The sequence below is a fragment of the Erinaceus europaeus genome, chromosome 3 (genome assembly GCF_950295315.1).
Source record: "Erinaceus europaeus chromosome 3, mEriEur2.1, whole genome shotgun sequence".
In the NCBI taxonomy this organism is placed as follows: domain Eukaryota; kingdom Metazoa; phylum Chordata; class Mammalia; order Eulipotyphla; family Erinaceidae; genus Erinaceus; species Erinaceus europaeus.
This window is the reverse complement of record NC_080164.1, coordinates 146,300,973-146,319,650: the sequence shown is the minus strand read 5'-3', so window position 1 is coordinate 146,319,650 and position 18,678 is coordinate 146,300,973. Positions and strand designations below refer to the sequence as shown.

Below are 18,678 nucleotides of genomic sequence, written 5' to 3'. Positions count from 1 at the left end.
GGACATAGGTGCTAATGATGTTAGAAGAAGGCATATTATGTGTCAAGACTAGTGAGTGATTATCCAAACTCTTAAGGAAGGCTTTCCAGAGCTCAGTGCTGCGTGGGCTGTTGTTCTGCAAGTGAACTTTGGTCCAGTCCTCTGATGCCAATTGTGTTTTTCAGTTTACTTGTGCTTATGGACTGTTTCTTAGAGTCAGTGTGTTGTTGCAGACTGCTGCACTCCTGTTCTGAGTACAAAGATTTTTTTTTATTTATTTGTGTGCACAGTGTATCACAGAAGGAAGCTCTTAGCACAGCAAACCAATGAACAAATTCACAAAGTTGCTCAGCCTCTCCAGCACCTTTTCTGCTGTCTTTGCCTCAGAACTGAATGTTCACTGCAGCCCTGAGCAAGGGTGTGTACATATCAAGGGCCAGGCCAAAAATGTTGGGAAGGGAAGCCCTACCTTTGCAAGTGGGGTACCCCCGCATCATCAGGGTTTCAGAGTATGCTGATGCAGAGCCATCTAACCTGTGAACTGCCATTGTGATGCTTTACATCTGGGAGTGGAAGAAAGACGGATTGCTTGTCTTCCTGTAGCTTCATCTACTTTGTTTGCTGTTGAGTGGGCCCTTAAATTTGCTATATTGTTGAAATCCTTCACCTTTAAATTTAGTGTCATGGCCAGAGATTCTCTGTCCAAGAGCACACCTTGAAGTCATAATTTTTTCCCCCTTTATTGGGGGATTAATGTTTTACTTTTAACACTGAATACAATAGTTTGTACATGCATAACATTTCTCAGTTTTCCACATAACAATACAACCCCCACTAGGTCCTCTGTCATCCTTTTCCAGGACCTGTACTCTACCCCCAACCCACCCCAGAGTCTTAATTTGGTGCAATACTTGAAGTCATAACTTAATCAGGAAGCTGTGAGACTTGCATTGGTGGCTGACAACAGTGGTCTTAGCATCATCCTTGAATTTAGATTCCCTGCAGAATGGGCAGCCAGGTACTTTTTTTCATCATGGAAAAGTGCTTTTGCAAATAACCTACTGTGCTTGAGATGCCACATTGAGGTCACCTTTGGATTTGTAAGGTTACAGCTTGTGCTCTCAGTCCCTCTGTCCCTTTACATAGGAACTACTCACTTGTAGTTTTAGAGTGGAAAATCATAAGGGAGAAGAGAATGAATGTTTAGGATCTTTATTTACAGATTAAATGGCATGAGTTTAATCAGCCCATATTTAGGCTAATGTAATAATTCTTTACTAGCTTCGTCATGAAATGTTCACTTTTGACTTGATTACGAGATGAATTTTTCTAAGCAATTTCACATTAACCAGATCTAAGGTAAGGACTGTAATAGATAGACTGCTTCCCCCAGAATGGGCCAAGGAATTTATTCTCTTGCAAGCAATCTCAAAGTACAACATTTATTTTGAGCTGGCTTTAATTCCAGCGTTTTAAGGGACATTTTATTTGCCAATGAAATAAGACTTGGAAAAAATGATTTTTATTAAGGAAACCTGAATCCTAATCATGGAAATGAAAACCATTAAGCTCTGTTTAATTAAGTTATGGGACTTGAGGGTCAACTATTATGACTTTGATAATATAAATGTCAAACAGCAAATGATTCAGGTACAGGTTTTTATCCCATGGAATAATTGTATTGTTACTACATAACTAATTGGTTTTGTATTAAGATAATCATTCATTTGATCTGAATTGTTTTCACAGTAACTAAGACTATTTAGTACTAAAAAGACGAAGTCTTCCATAATTTAACTACCATCCCCGTTTTAGTCTTGATTCAAGATTTTTAAGGTGTGTAATAATGAGCTGTTTGTTAGTTGTTAAGTGAAACAAGTTGCATTGATGACATTTATTATTTGGGGGCATCTGGCTCATCCTTGTTTTTGTTTCTAACAGGAAAAGGAGCAGCGCAGCCTAGACATAAGCACTGCCAAGTGCATGTTGGGACTGTTATTAGGAAAAATCTGGCCCCTTTTTCCAGTTTTTCACCAATTCTTAGAGGTACCAAATTATTATTTTATGAAATATATGCCTGTTTGTTTAGAATCACCAAATGTACTTTATTTAACCATTTTGTGTCACTTACTGCTTGATGTACTCTTCTGCCTTTAGGAATCACGGTGGCATCCCTGCTGTCAATAGTCCCCACTCCTGTTTTCTCTGAGTGTATCTGTATGCATTGGACATCATGTTGCTTCACTTTCTGGTACACGGACATCACAAACACTTGAAACTCTGTCCTTTCCTTTCCTTTCTCCTCCTTACTTCAAAAGCTTTCCTTTTGTCTAGATTTCCTGTTGTATACAGCAATAGTCAAACAAGTTCTCGTTTCTTTCTGTGGCTTTAGCTGAATTTCCATTGAAATTCCATTTCCATTGAAATAGCTTTCTTACTAAAACAAGTTTGTAGTGTATCCTCATCTCCTTTTATCTCTGAGTAACTTGGGGTCCTTAAATCAATCTAAGTACTAGGGAAGCTGACCGTATTTCCTTCAGTTTAAAATTTTCTTCATGTTTGTATGATGTATAATCCAGCATTACATAGCTTCATTGTTGTTGCTTTAAGTACTGGTGATCAGAAATTTTGAGCTGCTAGTTACTAAGAGCTGGTTTGATACACTGTGATACCTATAGGTTCTACAAGTATCTGAGATCTGAATTTCAGAAACTTGGATTGTTATATGGCATCATTTGTCTCCCTCCACCCCAAATCCTTTTTTTAAATATTCCTTGCCTGAATGGACTAGGGTCTCAGAGAAAAGCCTGGACTTGGTCCTGACTCCCACTTCATTCTTGATAAAAGCTTTCTTTTTAAAAAATATTTATTTATTTATTCTCCTGTGTTGCCCTTGTTTTTATTGTTGTAGTTATTATCGTTATTGTTATTGATGTTGTCATTGTTGGATAGAACAGAGAGAAATGGAGAGAGGAGGGGAAGACAGGGGGAGAGAAAGATAGACACCTGCAGACCTGCTTCACCGCCTGTGAAGCGACTCCCCTGCAGGTGGGGAGCCAGGGGCTCGAACCGGGTTCCTTATGCCGGTCCTTGTGCTTTGTACCACCTGCGCTTAACCTGCTGTGCTACCGTCTCTCTCCCCTATAAAATCTTTCTTACAAACAGATCTGATTCTTTGAGGACTGTTGCTAAAAACTGCTTTTAACATTCCTAACTGCTATTCCTCAGGGAAGGTACAAAAGCTAGTTTTAATGAAAGACATATTTGCTTGTATGACAGTCCCTATCTCCAAGTGGATCTGTTCTAATTTCTCAACAGCCTTGTGAAAGAAATTAAGCTCTGTTTAGAAAATAAGCAGAAATAAGTTCTTGTTCTCAGAGAATTGAGCAGATTTTGAGCCCATGTGTGAAGTGTTCTTAAGCTGAAAGACCTTGCCAAGAACAAATCTGACTGCAGTTCCAGAAGCCTCATCAATTGTTGCACTGATGTTTGCTGTCAGTTGCTAGAAAATTAAACAATGTAGGTCCAGCAACACAGCTCACTTGGATGCTGTGCTTCTTTGCCATGTGTGCAACCCAGGTTTGAGCCTGGCTCCCACTGCATTGAAAGAAACTTTGGTGCTGTGGTATCTTTAGCTCTATCTTTCTTTGCTCTCAGCTTAACTCTACTTGGGCGGGGGTTATAATCTGTATTTCATTCTCTATAAGTTTACATTTTAAAAAGACCTAGTAACTCTTTCATTTGAGCTTTTCTTGTATTTACATCCTCAAAACCATTGCCCCAACTTTGTGCTTTTTCTGTTGCATTGTTTTCCAGTATTCCTAAGAATAGGGGTTAGGATTTAAAAATTGTTGGAGCTGGGCTTTATTTTAAAATATTTTTTTCTATGAATAATGTATTTTTAAAAACGCATAGCATATCATGTCTAAGAGAATTAGAAAAACTGTTCTAATTTCTTTCATGACTGGATTTGAGTTTTTGAATTAGTAGAGCAATGATTTTTCTCAATGCATGAGCACCTAATTCTGAGACCACGTGGCAGCAATTAGTAAATTCTCATCAAGTAACCTACTGCCATGTGTTTTTGAAACTGGCAGTTTGGCAGTGAGCATGATGAGGACATCAGGCATGATTAGGAGGTACTCTTTATTTAGTACTTACTTTGTATTGAAGTGCTTTAGATAAACCACATCAATTATCTTTTTTAAGCCTTGCAACATCGCTATGAAGTAGGTATTATCATCGACACCAGGACCTTTTGCAGACTAGAAATACCATTGTATCCTCTTGACATTTTTCTCATTCTGTGTTAAGCACCATATTTTTGTAACGAAAATTCCTGCCCTCTTTCACCCTTTTCCCAGATTAATGCTTACAACACCTCAAAGGGAAAGTTAACCATCATGAACTTCACCAAACTGGCTCACACAATAATTGAAACTGTCCCATTTGTTAATTGTCAATAATTCATGTTACTTTTCCCTCCATCAGCAATCAAAATATAGAGTTATTAACAAAGACCAATGGTGCAATGTGCTAGAATTTAGCAGAACAATTAATCTTGACCTCAGCAACTACGATGAAGATGGAGCATGTAAGTACCAACGCTGGCTCTCCCCAACTGCTGCACATTTGGACATTGTATATTATCTTCTCTTTGTGTAAAACCTCAAAGTCTGGTTTTCTCTCTTTTTCTCCTCCAGGGCCAGTTTTGTTGGATGAGTTTGTGGAGTGGTATAAAGACAAACAGATGTCCTAGGACTTTATGCATAGCAGCGAGAGAGTCACTGTTACCACAGTTATGTCAACCATTAGCCATAAATTGCTGTTTGTATCAAAGCGCATGCTGCTTCTCTTGCACTGTCTCCCTTTTGCAGTGACGTTTTGGTGTTTGCTGTTGAATGGGCCAGCTCTGCTTGCTGTGTAGCACGGTTCTCTTGGAAGGCTGCTTTGCAGTTGTATTTACACTACAGATTGGAGAATTTGCCAACGTCCTCACTGTGATTATGTGTATATTGCTGTTTAAATTTTGTATATGTGTATAAAAGAAAAAGCTTCACCTAGAGATTATTTCTGCAACAATGTATTGTACAAATAATTTTGTGGCATATTTCTAGTCCCTTTTTTCAAATGAACTAGTTATACTTTATTTGGTCTCCAATGTAGCATTTCAGAGAAGAAGACAGAACTACTACTAAAAGCAAATGTTGCCAGAATAATTAACCTTAATGCTCAAGAGGCCAACTTTTGGAAGGAGATGGAAGTCATCCCTTCTCAGAGGCATATGCCAAGTATAATTTAGTTTTTAAATATTAGCATTTTAAATTGATGACAGTTATAATTATTTGAACTTAGAGATGTGTACCATGCCTCAAATTCACCATGCGAAGTATAGGTCTTTACTTTCTAATGTTAAAGCTGTAGTAATTTGAATATAGGTACAAATGAGCAAATTAAAATAGCACCTTTTTAAAAGAAATGTGTTTTAAACTTGTAAACTATTTTGTGCCCCCACCCCTTTTTTGTTTTGTTTTGTTTTGTTTTATTTTAATCTTGCATTCTTCTAGTCAAGTGTTTGGGCTGCTGATGCTTTCTGTGCCATTCTAAGTAAAATTTATTTTGCTTCCTCAAAAAGCAGCTGATTTCCTGGCAATTTATAATTGCAGAGCACTTTTAGTTGTGGCTTGAATTTTCAGTTAAGTTTTTTTGCTGTTTAATCTTAAAGATTTTTTGTTCTGTTTTTTAAAGAATTATACTCTGAAGTTTGAGATGAGTTTTGTTTCCCTATTTTGGTTCTTTCATGCTAGGCTTTTCCTGGCAGAATGTCCATTGCAGGCAGTGGACATGAAACCACCAGCATTGAGCTAACTCTATTATTACACAGTCGGACCTTCCCTAGAGGGGCCACTCGTTATTATTTGAGGAATTTGTACAGAAAGGTGATAGCCATTATTTATGTGGATGAGGAAACAAGAATAAATAGGATGGTATTTCTAGGTTCGTTATTTTGTCTTGTTTCCCCCCTTTCCCCCACCTTGCCTTATCCTTCTTGAGGGAATAGATAGATATTTTGTTTCCCCTTCAACTATTTGGTGCTATTGAATGACTAATTTTGTCCCTGATGTTCCGTGAATGCACAAAAGTCTAATATTTTAAACTGAGTGAAAATCTAATGGTGCATTTGAGCAAGTGAACGCTATAGTTATATGAACACTACCCAGAATTGAACATGCACTGGTTGGAAGAGGTTTGGATTATTTTGAAATCTGACCCCAAACAAAACAAAGTCTCTTGGATTTAATATGAACCTTTAGCTGGCATAATTTGTGTGAAGCACACAGACAGTGCTACTCTTGACCACTTTTTCTCAGTTCCTTTGCAAACAGTGTTTGGATTTTCAGATTCTCCCCCCCCCCCCCCAACTAATCCACCAAAGACAGACATTTTGTATGTATATACAGTGTGTGTGCATATACAAAATCATGATGTGGTAGAATGAAATTTATTTCCTTTTTCTACCAAATAGAAGGGTTTGGTTTGCTGTGAAATAAACCAGATGTTTCAAAAAAATCATAGTAATTAAGTATACTTAAATCATTCTGCACTTAGGAATTGTAGACTCATTTTTACCTTCCAAATTGAGACCAGTTTGTACATATGAATATCTGAAAAGAATAGAATATGTTGATGGCAAGCATGGCTCTTGAGACCAGTGTGTTAAAAGGGTGCCATTCCCACACGCGTGTGTATATTCCATGACAACTGGCCATAGCTTTGATCTGTGGAGAACATAAACTAATTCAGTTTCAAGAGTATCACATAAAGTTAAGTCACACTTTAAAGGCAATAGCACTTAAGTTTGATCAACTGTATTTCTACTTAAAGCGAACTTTAGTCTTAGATGAAATTATTTTAAGACTTAGTGATGCAAAGTGGAGAACTTTCTTAAACATTAAGCACAGTTCATCTTAAGAGGATTGTTAGTGGTGAGCTGTTACATTTCATCCACAACAAATACTGTGATAAAAGAGGGAAAAGCCCCAAGTTAAAATGTGGGCTTCGTGGCATAGAATGTGAAAGTAAGTCTTACAAAGGGTAATTTTCATATTTAGAAAACTCCCAAGTACTTTAAACTTCTTGAAAATAAACTTCTGTGCTTGCCTAGTGCTTGCCTTTGTTTTCTTGATTTTTTTTTTTTTTGCCTTTATACACAAACGGAGAAGCAGATAATAATAAGATACTTTTTCTTTAAACTGGCCCTTAATTGTAAATTATATAAAATTGATCTGTCATCAAGCACTTCCTGGCTACTGCTAAATAAACTAGGGTGCCTTCTTCTGATTGTCCTTTATTACTGAAGTCTATACCCTTTCATTTTTTCCATTGTGTTTTGAGTTCCACAATGTAGCACTCCATTGCAATGGAACATTTATGTATCATTTACTGCTGGAGTAGGTCAGAAATTTCATTATTTGGTTTGCCATAAACACCCACTATAATGTTACATGCAGCTTATTCGAAGCATGAGCCCAACTAAGTTTTCATAAATCGAACTAGACAAACCTCTAGATTCTGGTATAACAACAAATACCTGTTACCCCTCAGTCTTGATTTTAACAGTGCTTTTGAAGTTTAGACAGAAAGCTTTAAAAATTAGTCTGTGCCCTTGGTTTTTATTTTCACAACTGCTAAAATACCTCTGTAAGCCTTATCTTTTATTCTTTCATATGTTGTATAATAAATGTATAGAATTCATTGACCAACTGAAACGTTGGGTGTCTATAAATGAGACCAAAATGTGGGTTGCTTTTTTTTTTTTCCATAAATAATTTCTCTTGGGGGTTACTGTTTCATGAAGAGCAGCTAACCTGTAACTGTGAATGCTTCGTGTCGTCAGTATTTGCATTACATTCATACACGTGTGCAAGTCCTGTGACTCCCAGCTTAATTAAAATACTGTTATGCCACCTAACTTGAGTACAGCAAACTGGTTTTAGGTTTTAATGGAATTGATGTAAAATGATGTCCCATAAATAAAAAGTATTTGTGTTTGGTTTCAATACTGGTTTGTGAATTCTTTCTTCTCTGGTCTTCTAAAACCACTAACAATAGTTTTAAAGGGTTTTTGTTTGTTTTTCTGTTTTGTCCAACTTCTTACATTGGGGAATTTCAGGAGTACAGAAAAAATGCAAAAACAATATAATGAATATAATGAATGTACATCTCACTTAGACTCCCCAGTTATGGGGCCAGGCGGTGGCAAACCTGATTAAGCACACACATTACAGTGTGCACAGACCCGATCTTCAACCCCCTAGTCCCCACCTGCAAGGTGAAAGTTTCGTAAGTGGCGAAGCAGGGCTGCATGTGTCTCTCTGTCTCTCTCTCCCTCCCTATATCCCCCTTCCTCTCAATTTCTGTTGGTGTCTAGCCAATAAATAAAGATAATAAAAATAATAAATAATAAAAGATTCCCTAGTTATCAGTTTGCCTCATTTCCTACTCCACTGTGTGTATGTATGTGTACTTAAGCTTTTTAAAGTATTTTATTTACTTATTGGATAGAGACAATCAGGAGAGAGGGAGGTAGAAGGGAAAGAGAGACACTCGCAGCTGTGCTTCACCATTTGCAAAACTTCTCCCTGCAGGTGGCGACTGAGGGCTTCCACCCAGGTCCTTGAGCACTATGACATGTTCACTCAACCAAGTGTGCCACCACCCGGCCCCTACACTTCAACTTCTTGACAGATCTTTTCTCTGAACCACTAAAGAGCAAATTGTATTACTCATATTAAATTACTTCACACCTACTATTTCAAAACAAGGACATTTTAAGCCATGATACTATGATCACACTTAAGAAACTTAACAAATACCATGATATTAAATAATGTACAGTCCAGATTTCTTTTTTCAGAGTCAGGACCTTTCACCTGCACACATTCACCACTTCTGGGCTGATATTTTTTATTATTCACGCAGAGGAAGAGACACCACAGCACTGAAGCTTCCCCCATGTGTAGAACTCATAGGTTGCTAGAACGCATGCCTAGGCTATGAACGTGACTCAGCACCTGGCCAACATTGCTTTGAGCTGTTCTTCCAACCCTAGACTTCTGACTTAAATTTCCTTTATGCCAACAGCTGCTTTGGTGGTAGTTTTATTTTTAATCCAGGAGTGAACATCACTTTTAGACATCATATCTCTGTAATCTCTCTTAATCTAGAATATTTCTTGCTATAATATTTGCTTTTATTTTTGCCTCTAGGGTTATTGCTGGGGCTTGGTGCCTGCACTACAAATCCACTACTCTTGGTGGCCTTTTCTTCCCCCATTGTTGTTGTTGGATAAGACAGAGAAATTGAGAGAGAGAAGGGGAAAAAAAGACACTTGCAGACCTGCTTCACCATTTGTGAAGCAACTCTCCCCTTCCTTCCCCCACAGGTGGGGAGCAGGGGGCTCGAACCAGGATCCTTGTTCTGGTCCTTGAGCATTTGCCATGTGTACTTAACCCAGTGCACAACCACTTGGCCCCTGGTATAGTAGCTTTCCATATAAGTGTTGAATAAAAGTTTGATGGTTTATTAAATATAATGCAAGCAGTCCTCATTGATTTTTTTCAGATTACTAGCATATATTGTGCATTTACAAACATTGGGCTGATTACTGAGTCCTTTTTATACCAGGATCCAGGCAAAAATGACCACCTTTTACTATCTGCAAGGCTGCTGTCCAGTTAATCTCTAAATGTGTATGTCTAAATGTGTACCTTTGGTCTCAGATTGTCTGCACTAGACAGCCTCCTCCCCAACAACAGTTCCCACTTGACAAAAAGAAATAGCAGTACCTCAGATAAAGATTAGAGAAGCCAGGAGAAAATGAAATAGACTTTTAAGATTTTTAGAAGTTTGAAAGCAAAAATGAGGCAAAAACAAGGTTGCTACTAAACAGGGCCCAGGATCCAAGTACAAGCTATTTAACTCAGTTATATAAAGGGTCCTTTGAGGGACCGTTGAGTTAGCACAGTGGCTAAAATCTTGGACTCCCAAGCATGGATTCCCGAGTTTGATCTCTGGCATCAAGTGCTGCTCTGGTCTGCTCTCCTTTTTTATAAGTAATAAAAAAAATTTTTTTTAATTGTACTTTCAACTATTTTGGTACAAAAGCTGAGAATTCAGTACAATTTTCCAAACACCTACAAAGAGGGAATAGGTGGTGGGTAGAGATAAAAGACTTAATCCTGAATCAATGGAAAGGAGTAGCAGGTGACAGACTTTAGGGCAAAGATTCCTGGGTTATAGCAAACAAAAAATCATGAGGCATATCATCCGGTCATAGAGGATAGGATGCAGTCCACTGGGAACGCTAGTAGTCCATGTAAAATTCTCTGGCAATGTAATTAGAAGAAGATAATTTGGAGAAAGAGTAAGTCACCAGTGCCTGGTCGAGACAAAAACCTAGCTGAGGGGCCCTATTCAGGGAGTCCTGAGATTCCCAAACAGACATGATGGGCCTAGACCTCAAATAAATCCCTCTCCCCAGTGTTACCAGTCATCTGTATCAGGAACAACACAATAGACCCCTTTGTGGCCCCCCATAGGACCTTGCCCTCAACTTGGATCAACAACGGTAGAGAATGTTTCATCCTCCAAAGGGAGGCTGGACAACATAACCCTATGCTACACCTGAGGAAGATGGGTCCTGAAATTGGGGCAGATTGGAATGTTCCTACTGATGACCACAGAATGTGAGCTCAGATCTACAGGGGTGCAGAGGCCACATAGGCTCCTAAGCTAATTATGGGCCCCAGATCACATAAAATTGATGGGAGTTTACAGTCAACAATATTTATATACCTTTCCCATATTTGGGAGCTACTCTCTTTCTTGATCCAGCTTTCTGGTCCTTTTTCCAGCCATGACATCATCTCCTCAGACAATAACTTGGATCCACCTGCATATTAGATTTCAGGCTCAGGGAAAAAAAAAAAAAAAAGGTATAGTCATAGGCCCTTTGGAATAGAACTGAAGTAATCCTACTAGCTATCTACAAAATGGAGACCACCCCCCAACTTTTCGTCTGCACTATTCCAGCCTTTAGGTTCACGATTGGTCAACAATTTGTTTGGCTTTGTATGTTAACTCTCTTTTCAGCCACCAGGTTCCAGATGCCATCAGGATGCCAGCCAGACTTCCCTGGACAGACAACCCCACCAGTGTGTCCTGGAGCCCCGCTTCCCCAAAGCCTCGCCCCACCAGGGAAAGAGAGAGGAAAGAATATGGATCGACCTGTCAACAACCTGTCAACGCAGGGAAGCAATTACAGAAGCCAGGCCTTCCACCTTCTGCACCCCACAATGACCCTGGGTCCATACTCCCAGAGGGATAGAGAGGGGATGGGATATGGAGTTCTGGTGGTGGGAATTGTGTGGAGTTGTACCCCTCTTATCCTATGGTTTTGTCAATGTTTATAAATAGAAAAGAAAAAAAAAACAGCTGAAGTGAGTTACAGATCATCTCTAATGAAAAAGAGAGAAGTCTAAAAAGATTTTTTTTTTAAAAAATCGCTCTTCTAGGGGCTGGGGGACAGTTCATCCAGTGGGGTGCCTGCTTTATGGGAAGTCCTAGGTTTAAGCCCTCAGGACCACAGTACTAGAAGAAAGCTCCTCTGACAATGGGCTGTGGGGTCTTTCCCTCTTTCTCAAAATGCCAGTCTAGGAACTGTGGAATTGTGCATTCTTGAGTCTCTGGCACTGCTAAAAAAAAATAATAAAAAAATTGCTGTTTAACAGGGTGGGGGCTAGGAAGTAGGTCTGGTAGAGTTCATACTGGAGAGTACCATGTGCAGGAGTGGGAGCTTTGTTAGTGGTGAGAGAATGTAATGGTGTTTCTCCTTCCTCTCTGTTCCTACCTGAGATTTAAAGGGGAAAGAAAACATTTGTAGAAAAGCCCCTGGAAGCAAATAAATAATATAATGAAGAACTAAAAAACAAAAAACAGAAAGAAAAAGTGGGAGATCACTGAATAGACCTCAGGGCTGCAGAAGTGAGGAAATTATCTACTTCTGAGTAGTTTCCTCTAAGTCTGGAGGAATCAGGACTTGTTTTCCATGGTGTCTGTCATGATGCACGTTACAGTATACTGAAGTAGCTCATTTAAAATTCAGCTTATCCCCAAGCCCTATTGTGAAGAATAACACTTAAGCAGAAGATAAGAGAGAAAGGAAGGAAGGAAGGAAAGAAAGAAGGAAAGAAGAAAGGAAGGAAAGAGGATTGCCTTTGGAACTTAGTTCCCACTAGAAAAGGGGAGAAAAATGACCCCACCAAGTTTACTGGTGCTACTTACCTAAGCTTGTAAGATACAAAATATCCCAAAACAGGGCACACCACTGTTGGCACATTTCAGCAGAAAATGTAATTTTTTTTATTTTCCTCTTTAAATTGGTACCTAGCATTTATTTTTAATTGCCTTAACAAAAAAATAAAATAAAATAAAATCATCCCATGCATGTAAGTACTTGCTTAGAAATCATTAGTTGATATGTGAGGTTAATAATTGGAAACTGTAAAACAAAGATTGACTATAGCAATTAAATGGAATTTTTTTTTTCTTGGAAACATCATTTAAAAATGTAAATTTCTCCCAAAGAAATGTATTCATTTCTTCAGGGGGAATATTTTTTTTTTCAATCATTCTCTGAAGAATGTGGATTGTGAAGCATCCTGGCAATGAGAAAGTAAGCTGAAGAGTCTTAGGGTTTGTTGTTGTTTTAACCTCTGACACTTTCCAGCACAGACCCCTCTGAACTACCTAAATTTGAGCATCTGAAATTCAAGCTCATGTTCTCTAGAAATCTTAAGGGCAGTGTGTGGTGATAAAGAAAGCTGCAGCTGTGCTCATCAGTAAGATGTGGGGCCAGCTGTCAGTAGTGTCTGGAAAGCCACTGCATTTTCTGTTTACTCTGACTTTGTTAGGTATGGTTCCTTCATCCTCCATCTTGAAAGTAGAACATAGACAAAGGTTATAATCCTACCATAGATGTTCCCCAAATCATTGAATAAGATCAGTAGCTGACACCAAGAGACAGAAATATAACTTGTGTCTATGGCCGTACTATCCTGAAAACACCCAATCTCATCTAATCTTGGAAGAAATATAACTAGTAAAAGGATCCCAGCAGGAAAAAAAAGAGGGGGGGAAGGGGAATGGGCTTTAAAAGCATAGTCTATGGCAGGTACTGAGCCAGGTACCTGGAGCAAGAGGTGATAAAGCATGATTCCAGGTGTAAAAACTACGGAGATGTCTGTCACCCACATTGCAAAGATTCCACCAGACAGGTTACTCTGCCCCTCTCTGCTGCCTCCTGGAGCCTGTGGCCTTCAGCCTGCCTCACCAGATGGAAATAGCACATTTCCTGCAGGTGTGAGCATGCTGTGCCTGTTCTCTAGGGGCATTCCCCCTCTGGGCCCAGCGCTTGGGTATTTCACGGAAAGGAGAACACCCATAAGAGGAAGACCCCACAGATACTGGAAGAAGAGTGGAAGGATGAGGTGCTGGGATGTGAGAAGGACAGACAGTATGGCTGCAGGGAGATTTAGTGCAAGGACCCCTGGTTAGAGAGGACATGGAGGTGTAGAGGAGAGTGTTTGTTTTTTATTCTGACATTTTCTGATACGACTTCAAATTGCCCGGATTTGGATATCTTTAAAACTGTGATGAGAAAGCTGCAGCTGTACTCATCAGCAGAGAACTGACTAAAACATTTTGGACCCACTTTCAACAGTATCTTGAGAACCACTGCGTTTTGTGTCTATTTGCTTAATTTATTTTGGCTTCCTTACCCCGGGAGGATAGTGTGAGGGACAGCAGCAGGAGGCTGACCTGCTAACAAATTCACAAAGACCCAAAGCTCATACCGTTTGGATCACGGCTCCCATTACAGGCGTCGCTGCTGGCCTTCAGGGGCTAGCAGACCCCACAGGCTAGCTGAGCACTTGTGCTCTCTCCCCCTCTTTAGAAATGACATGCTTTGCGCACAGCCTATATTTCTCCATCCAGTTCAATTGTTAAAGTTATTGCTGTTCAGCAGTTGCATTGCTTAGAGTATACTCCCCCCCCCCCCATCCCTAGGCTGAAAGGACCCGCCACTCAAAGCTGCCTGCCACTGCAGCGTTTCCTCTTGCTTCAAGTGGTGCTGTTTAGGTTTGGCTGGCAGTCAGTGAGTTGAGGTCGGTGGAGTGAGGCTATTGCTTAGTTGGCCATCCTACTGGAATGTGGGGCTCACTTAGAAAGCCACCATCAGTTAGATGCACATGCTTTTGTCAATACCACCACACAATTTGCTTGCTCCTAACAGTGTCTGCCTGGAGATAGCATTAGTTCCCACAGGCTATGTGCGTAGTGCTGTCAGGCTGTCCCCTACCCCAGCTGCAAGTCTAAGTTGTCATCTGAGCTTCACACTAGTTTGCTGTAAGTTGAAAGTGCAAATGACAGCTCTGGTACCCCTGTCACTTTCCAGATTATTTTTCCTATTTGGTAAGAAGTTGAAAGAACTCCCCACATAAGAGTCAGAGAGCCCTTAAGGAGTCTGGTCATGTCTGGGTGCTTTTAATGGGGGAAGATGTGTTAGAATGCATTGTGGTCTATACAGCTATCAAGAACAATGAACCCACCTTCTCTGACCCGTCTTGGACAGAGCTAGAAGGGATTATGTTAAGTGAGCTAAGTCAGAAAGATACAGATGAGTATGGGATGATCCCACTCATCAACAGAAGTTGAGAAAGAAGATCTGAAAGGGAAACTAAAAGCAGGATCTGACTAAATTGAAAGTAGGGCACCAAAGTAAAAGTTAAGGGGTAGACATGTGGGCTGGTGGGGGGTGGGGGTGGGTGGGTGGGATGGGACACAGTCTTTTGGTGGTGGGAATGGTGTTTATGTACACTCCTAGTAAAGTGTAGTCATATAAATCACTAGTTAATTAATGTACACTCCTAGTTAAGTGTAGTCATATAAATCACTAGTTAATTAATAGTTCCATGGCTGCCAGTTCTTAGCAACATCGCCCCGCCAGATATTCGTCGGGATGCGGCATCATCTAAGTTCATTTCCCACATCTACGCTCGCCTGGACCTGCCAATATACGCGGATATCTTCGCCCACCCTGTCCAACGCTTGACGTCTCGTCACCCAATCTGGTCCCCTACGCCTACACTGAACTTCTCTGTTCCAGACTCTTGGAAACAGAGTTGGCAGTCAGCTGAGGTAAAGAACAAACACCTCATCACAGACCCCTGCAAGCGTCAACCCAGCTTTGACCTAGCACGTTATGATTGGGCCCTCCTCAATCGCTATCGAACAGGCCATGGCCGGTGCGCCGCTATGTTCCATCGCTGGGGAGCCAGAGACGACCCAAACTGTCCCTGCGGCTACAGACAGACTATGACCCACATAGTCAACGACTGCCACCTCTCCAGATTCAAAGGAGGTCTTTACATCAGGCTCAACCTGACGCTGTTGACTGGCTACGGAAGAAGGGCAAACGCTAGAAGAAGAGGGAGAAAATTAATTGTATGACTCGAAGTTTTTAAAACACAGACTGAGTCTTTTTAATATATAGGCTGTGCATTTGATATGCAGACTCTCTCAAAAGCCTAGACCAAGTAGAGCAGAAGCAACCGGTGGCACAGCTGTATACAAGATACTGGGTACTATATAGCAAACCCTAACAAAAGGACTTTTCAAAGTTAACCCAATTGCCAAATAATGTGATGATAACAATAACTATCCATTGTCTTTTTGAACCCTAAGACAACAGGAACCTCACATTTCCACTATAGAGCCTATATTTCTCCCAGTCCTGGAACCTTAGGATAGGGCCCAATTTCCCGCATGCCTCTCCCAATCCATATCAAATAATATTGTATCTGCTGATCTCAACCTAATCAACGCAACGATTGCCACCTCAACATGCTTCAGCTCAGACTGTGTCCAGAGACTTCAGGTGTGGAATGACAACCCTTCAGCTTCATTACTCAGGTGAGACCTTTCCTTTCATAGTATTCTCTAATTCCATCCCAGGTGGTTCACTTTCTAACAAAGTCCCAAAACCTAGATATAGACCAGGTTCTGTGAGAGAGAGCATATGTTCATACGTATCCATAAACTACTGCAAAATATATACCTGAAAGCAGAAGTACACTAGAGTTTGCAGTGAGTACCCCCCTAACACTTCCTCTCCACTATTCCAACCTTTGGGTCCATGATTGCTCAACAATTTGTTTGGCTTTGTATGTTAACTCTCTTCTCAGCCACCAGGTTCCAGATGCCATCAGGATGCTGGCCAGGCTTCCCTGGACTGAAGACCCCACCAATGTGTCCTGGAGCTCCACTTCCCCAGAGACCCACCCTACTAGGGAAAGAAAGAGGCAGACTGGGAGTATGGACCGACCAGTCAACGTCCATGTTCAGCAGGGAAGCAATTACAGAAGCCAGACCTTCCACCTTCTGCATCCCACAACAACCCTGGGTCCATGCTCCCAGAGGGATAGAGAATGGGAAAGCTATCAGGGGAGGGGATGGGATATGGAGATTGGGTGGTAGGAATTGTGTGGAGTTGTACCCCTCCTATCCTATGGTTTTGTTAATTTATCCTTTCTTAAATAAAAAATAAATTAAAAAAAAAGAATGCATTGTGGTGGCCCAGAAGGTGGTACAGTGGATAAGTGATGGACTCTTGAGGCATGAGGTCCAGAGTTGGATCCCTGGCATCATATATGCCAGAGTGGTACTCTGGTTCTACTCTCTCTCTCATAATTTTTTATGGCGGTGCCTCCCATGTCAGGAAGTCCCATCCAACCCATTTAGAATATATTTCTATTTTGTTTAACTTTACTAATCTATACTTTCACTTTACACTTGATCTTAGCCAAAACGCCGAGGAGCCGAGAAGCAATTGTACTTTCACTTTAATAAATGTTTCTTGCTCCACTATAAGAGGAGGAAGAGGAATAAAAGGGGGGGGATGTCATGATGTTGGACAGGTTCTACTCCAAAATTCTTACTTTTCCCCAATTGGCACATTAGCTGAACATGGTCATTATTCACATTTCACACAGAGTGGAGGAAATCACAGCCCTCATCAAGAACACGGTGTACAACACCAAAGAAAAAGACTGGGGTGGGCAGGAGGGTTCAGGTCCTGGAACATGACGGCAGAGGAGGGCCTAGTGGGGGTTGAATTGTTATATGGAAAACTGGGAAATGTTACGCATGTACAAATTACTGTATTTTACTTTTGACTGTAAGCCATTAATCCCTCAATGAAGAAAAAAAAAAGTGGTGGTGGGGAGGGAGAGCATACACTGATAGATATCCCTTTTCCACATTCATGAGTTGCTCAGGCTGAACTTGGGGTCTTTCTCTGAAGCAGTGGGTATTTGCCACATTAGTTTATGTTTCAGCAGAGAATTGGAAACTGTAGTAACTATTAAAAAATTATCAAATTAAAATTGGAGAACTGTAATGAGCATGAAACTATACTCATGAAATATTGCAAAGTGTTAAACCACTGTTAAATCACTAATAATAAAATATAAAAAACAAATTTCTAGAATTTTTCTAATTCCCCCTGCTGTCTCAATTTCTTTTTTTTTAATTTTTTATTTATAAAAAGGAAACATTGACAAAACCATAGGATAACAGGGGTACAACTTTGCACAATTCCCACCACCAGAACTCCGTATCCCATCCCCTCCCCTGATAGCTTTCCTATTCTTTATCTCTGGGAGTATGGACCCAGGGTCATTGTGGGATGCAGAAGGTGGAAGGTCTGGCTTCTGTAATTGCTTCCCTGCTGAACATGGGCATTGACAGGTCAATCCATACTCCCAGCCTGTCTCTCTCTTTCCCTAGTGGGGAAGGGCTCTGGGGAAGCGGAGCTCCAAGGCACATTGGTGGGGTTGTCTGTTCAGGGAAGTCTGGTCGGCATCATGCTAGCATCTGGAACCTGGTGGCTGACAAGAGAGTTAACATACAAAGCCAAACAAATTGTTGAACAATCATGGATCTAAAGGCTGGAATAGTGCAGATGAAGTGTTGGGGGGTCCTGCTGTCTCAATTTCTCTCTGTCCTATTGCCTGAGTATATAATAACCACTCAGTGAAATCAGTTAGATTAAAAACAGGGGCAGGTGGTGGTGCACCTGGTTAAGTGCTCACATTACAGTGCACAAGGATCCAAGGTTCAACCCCTGGTCCCCACCTGCAGGGGGAAAGCTTCATGAGTGGTGAAGCAGGGCTTCAGGTCTCTCTCTCTCTCTCTCTCTCTCTCTCTCCCTATCTCCCCTCCATTCCCTTTTAAATCTTTCTCTGTCTCAAATAAATAAAGCTATTTTTAAAAGAACACAAGATTAAAAACACTTTAGAACTACTGATGGAATAAGATATGTCAGAAAGACTGGAAACACAAATACATAAAGAGATGAATCAAAAGGCTTATGGTGCAGTGAAAAGTCATGTACATATAACTGGAGTCCTGGGAAACAGTGATAAAAGCAATCTTTAAAGAGATAATGTTCAAAAATTTTCCAAAATTAAATAAAAACAGCAAGTCTCAACTCAAGGATGTAACAAACACCCAAGTAGGACAAATAAATATAAAGAAACCAAACTTAGACACATACAAGTTAAACTTGAAAAATAA

The 18,678-nt window shown here is 40.4% G+C and overlaps 1 protein-coding gene and 1 long non-coding RNA gene across 4 annotated transcripts in view; one reads left to right on the top strand and one right to left on the bottom strand.

The window, feature by feature from the left end:
• DCUN1D4 (defective in cullin neddylation 1 domain containing 4) overlaps window positions 1–8,039 on the top strand; it is an 87,496-nt gene extending 79,457 nt beyond the window's left edge. For all 3 annotated transcript variants that reach the window (XM_016184909.2, XM_007539698.3, XM_016184910.2), the window contains 3 exons: window positions 1,921–2,025; window positions 4,471–4,573; window positions 4,683–8,039. In XM_016184909.2, coding sequence (XP_016040395.1) covers window positions 1,921–2,025; window positions 4,471–4,573; window positions 4,683–4,738 — 264 coding nt within the window. In that variant the 3' untranslated portion in view covers window positions 4,739–8,039. The remainder of the gene's footprint in view (window positions 1–1,920; window positions 2,026–4,470; window positions 4,574–4,682) is intronic.
• The window catches only part of LOC132537556 (uncharacterized), a 40,666-nt gene that overhangs the window by 6,988 nt on the left and 15,000 nt on the right, over window positions 1–18,678 (bottom strand). The gene's annotated exons all lie outside the window — the stretch shown is intronic.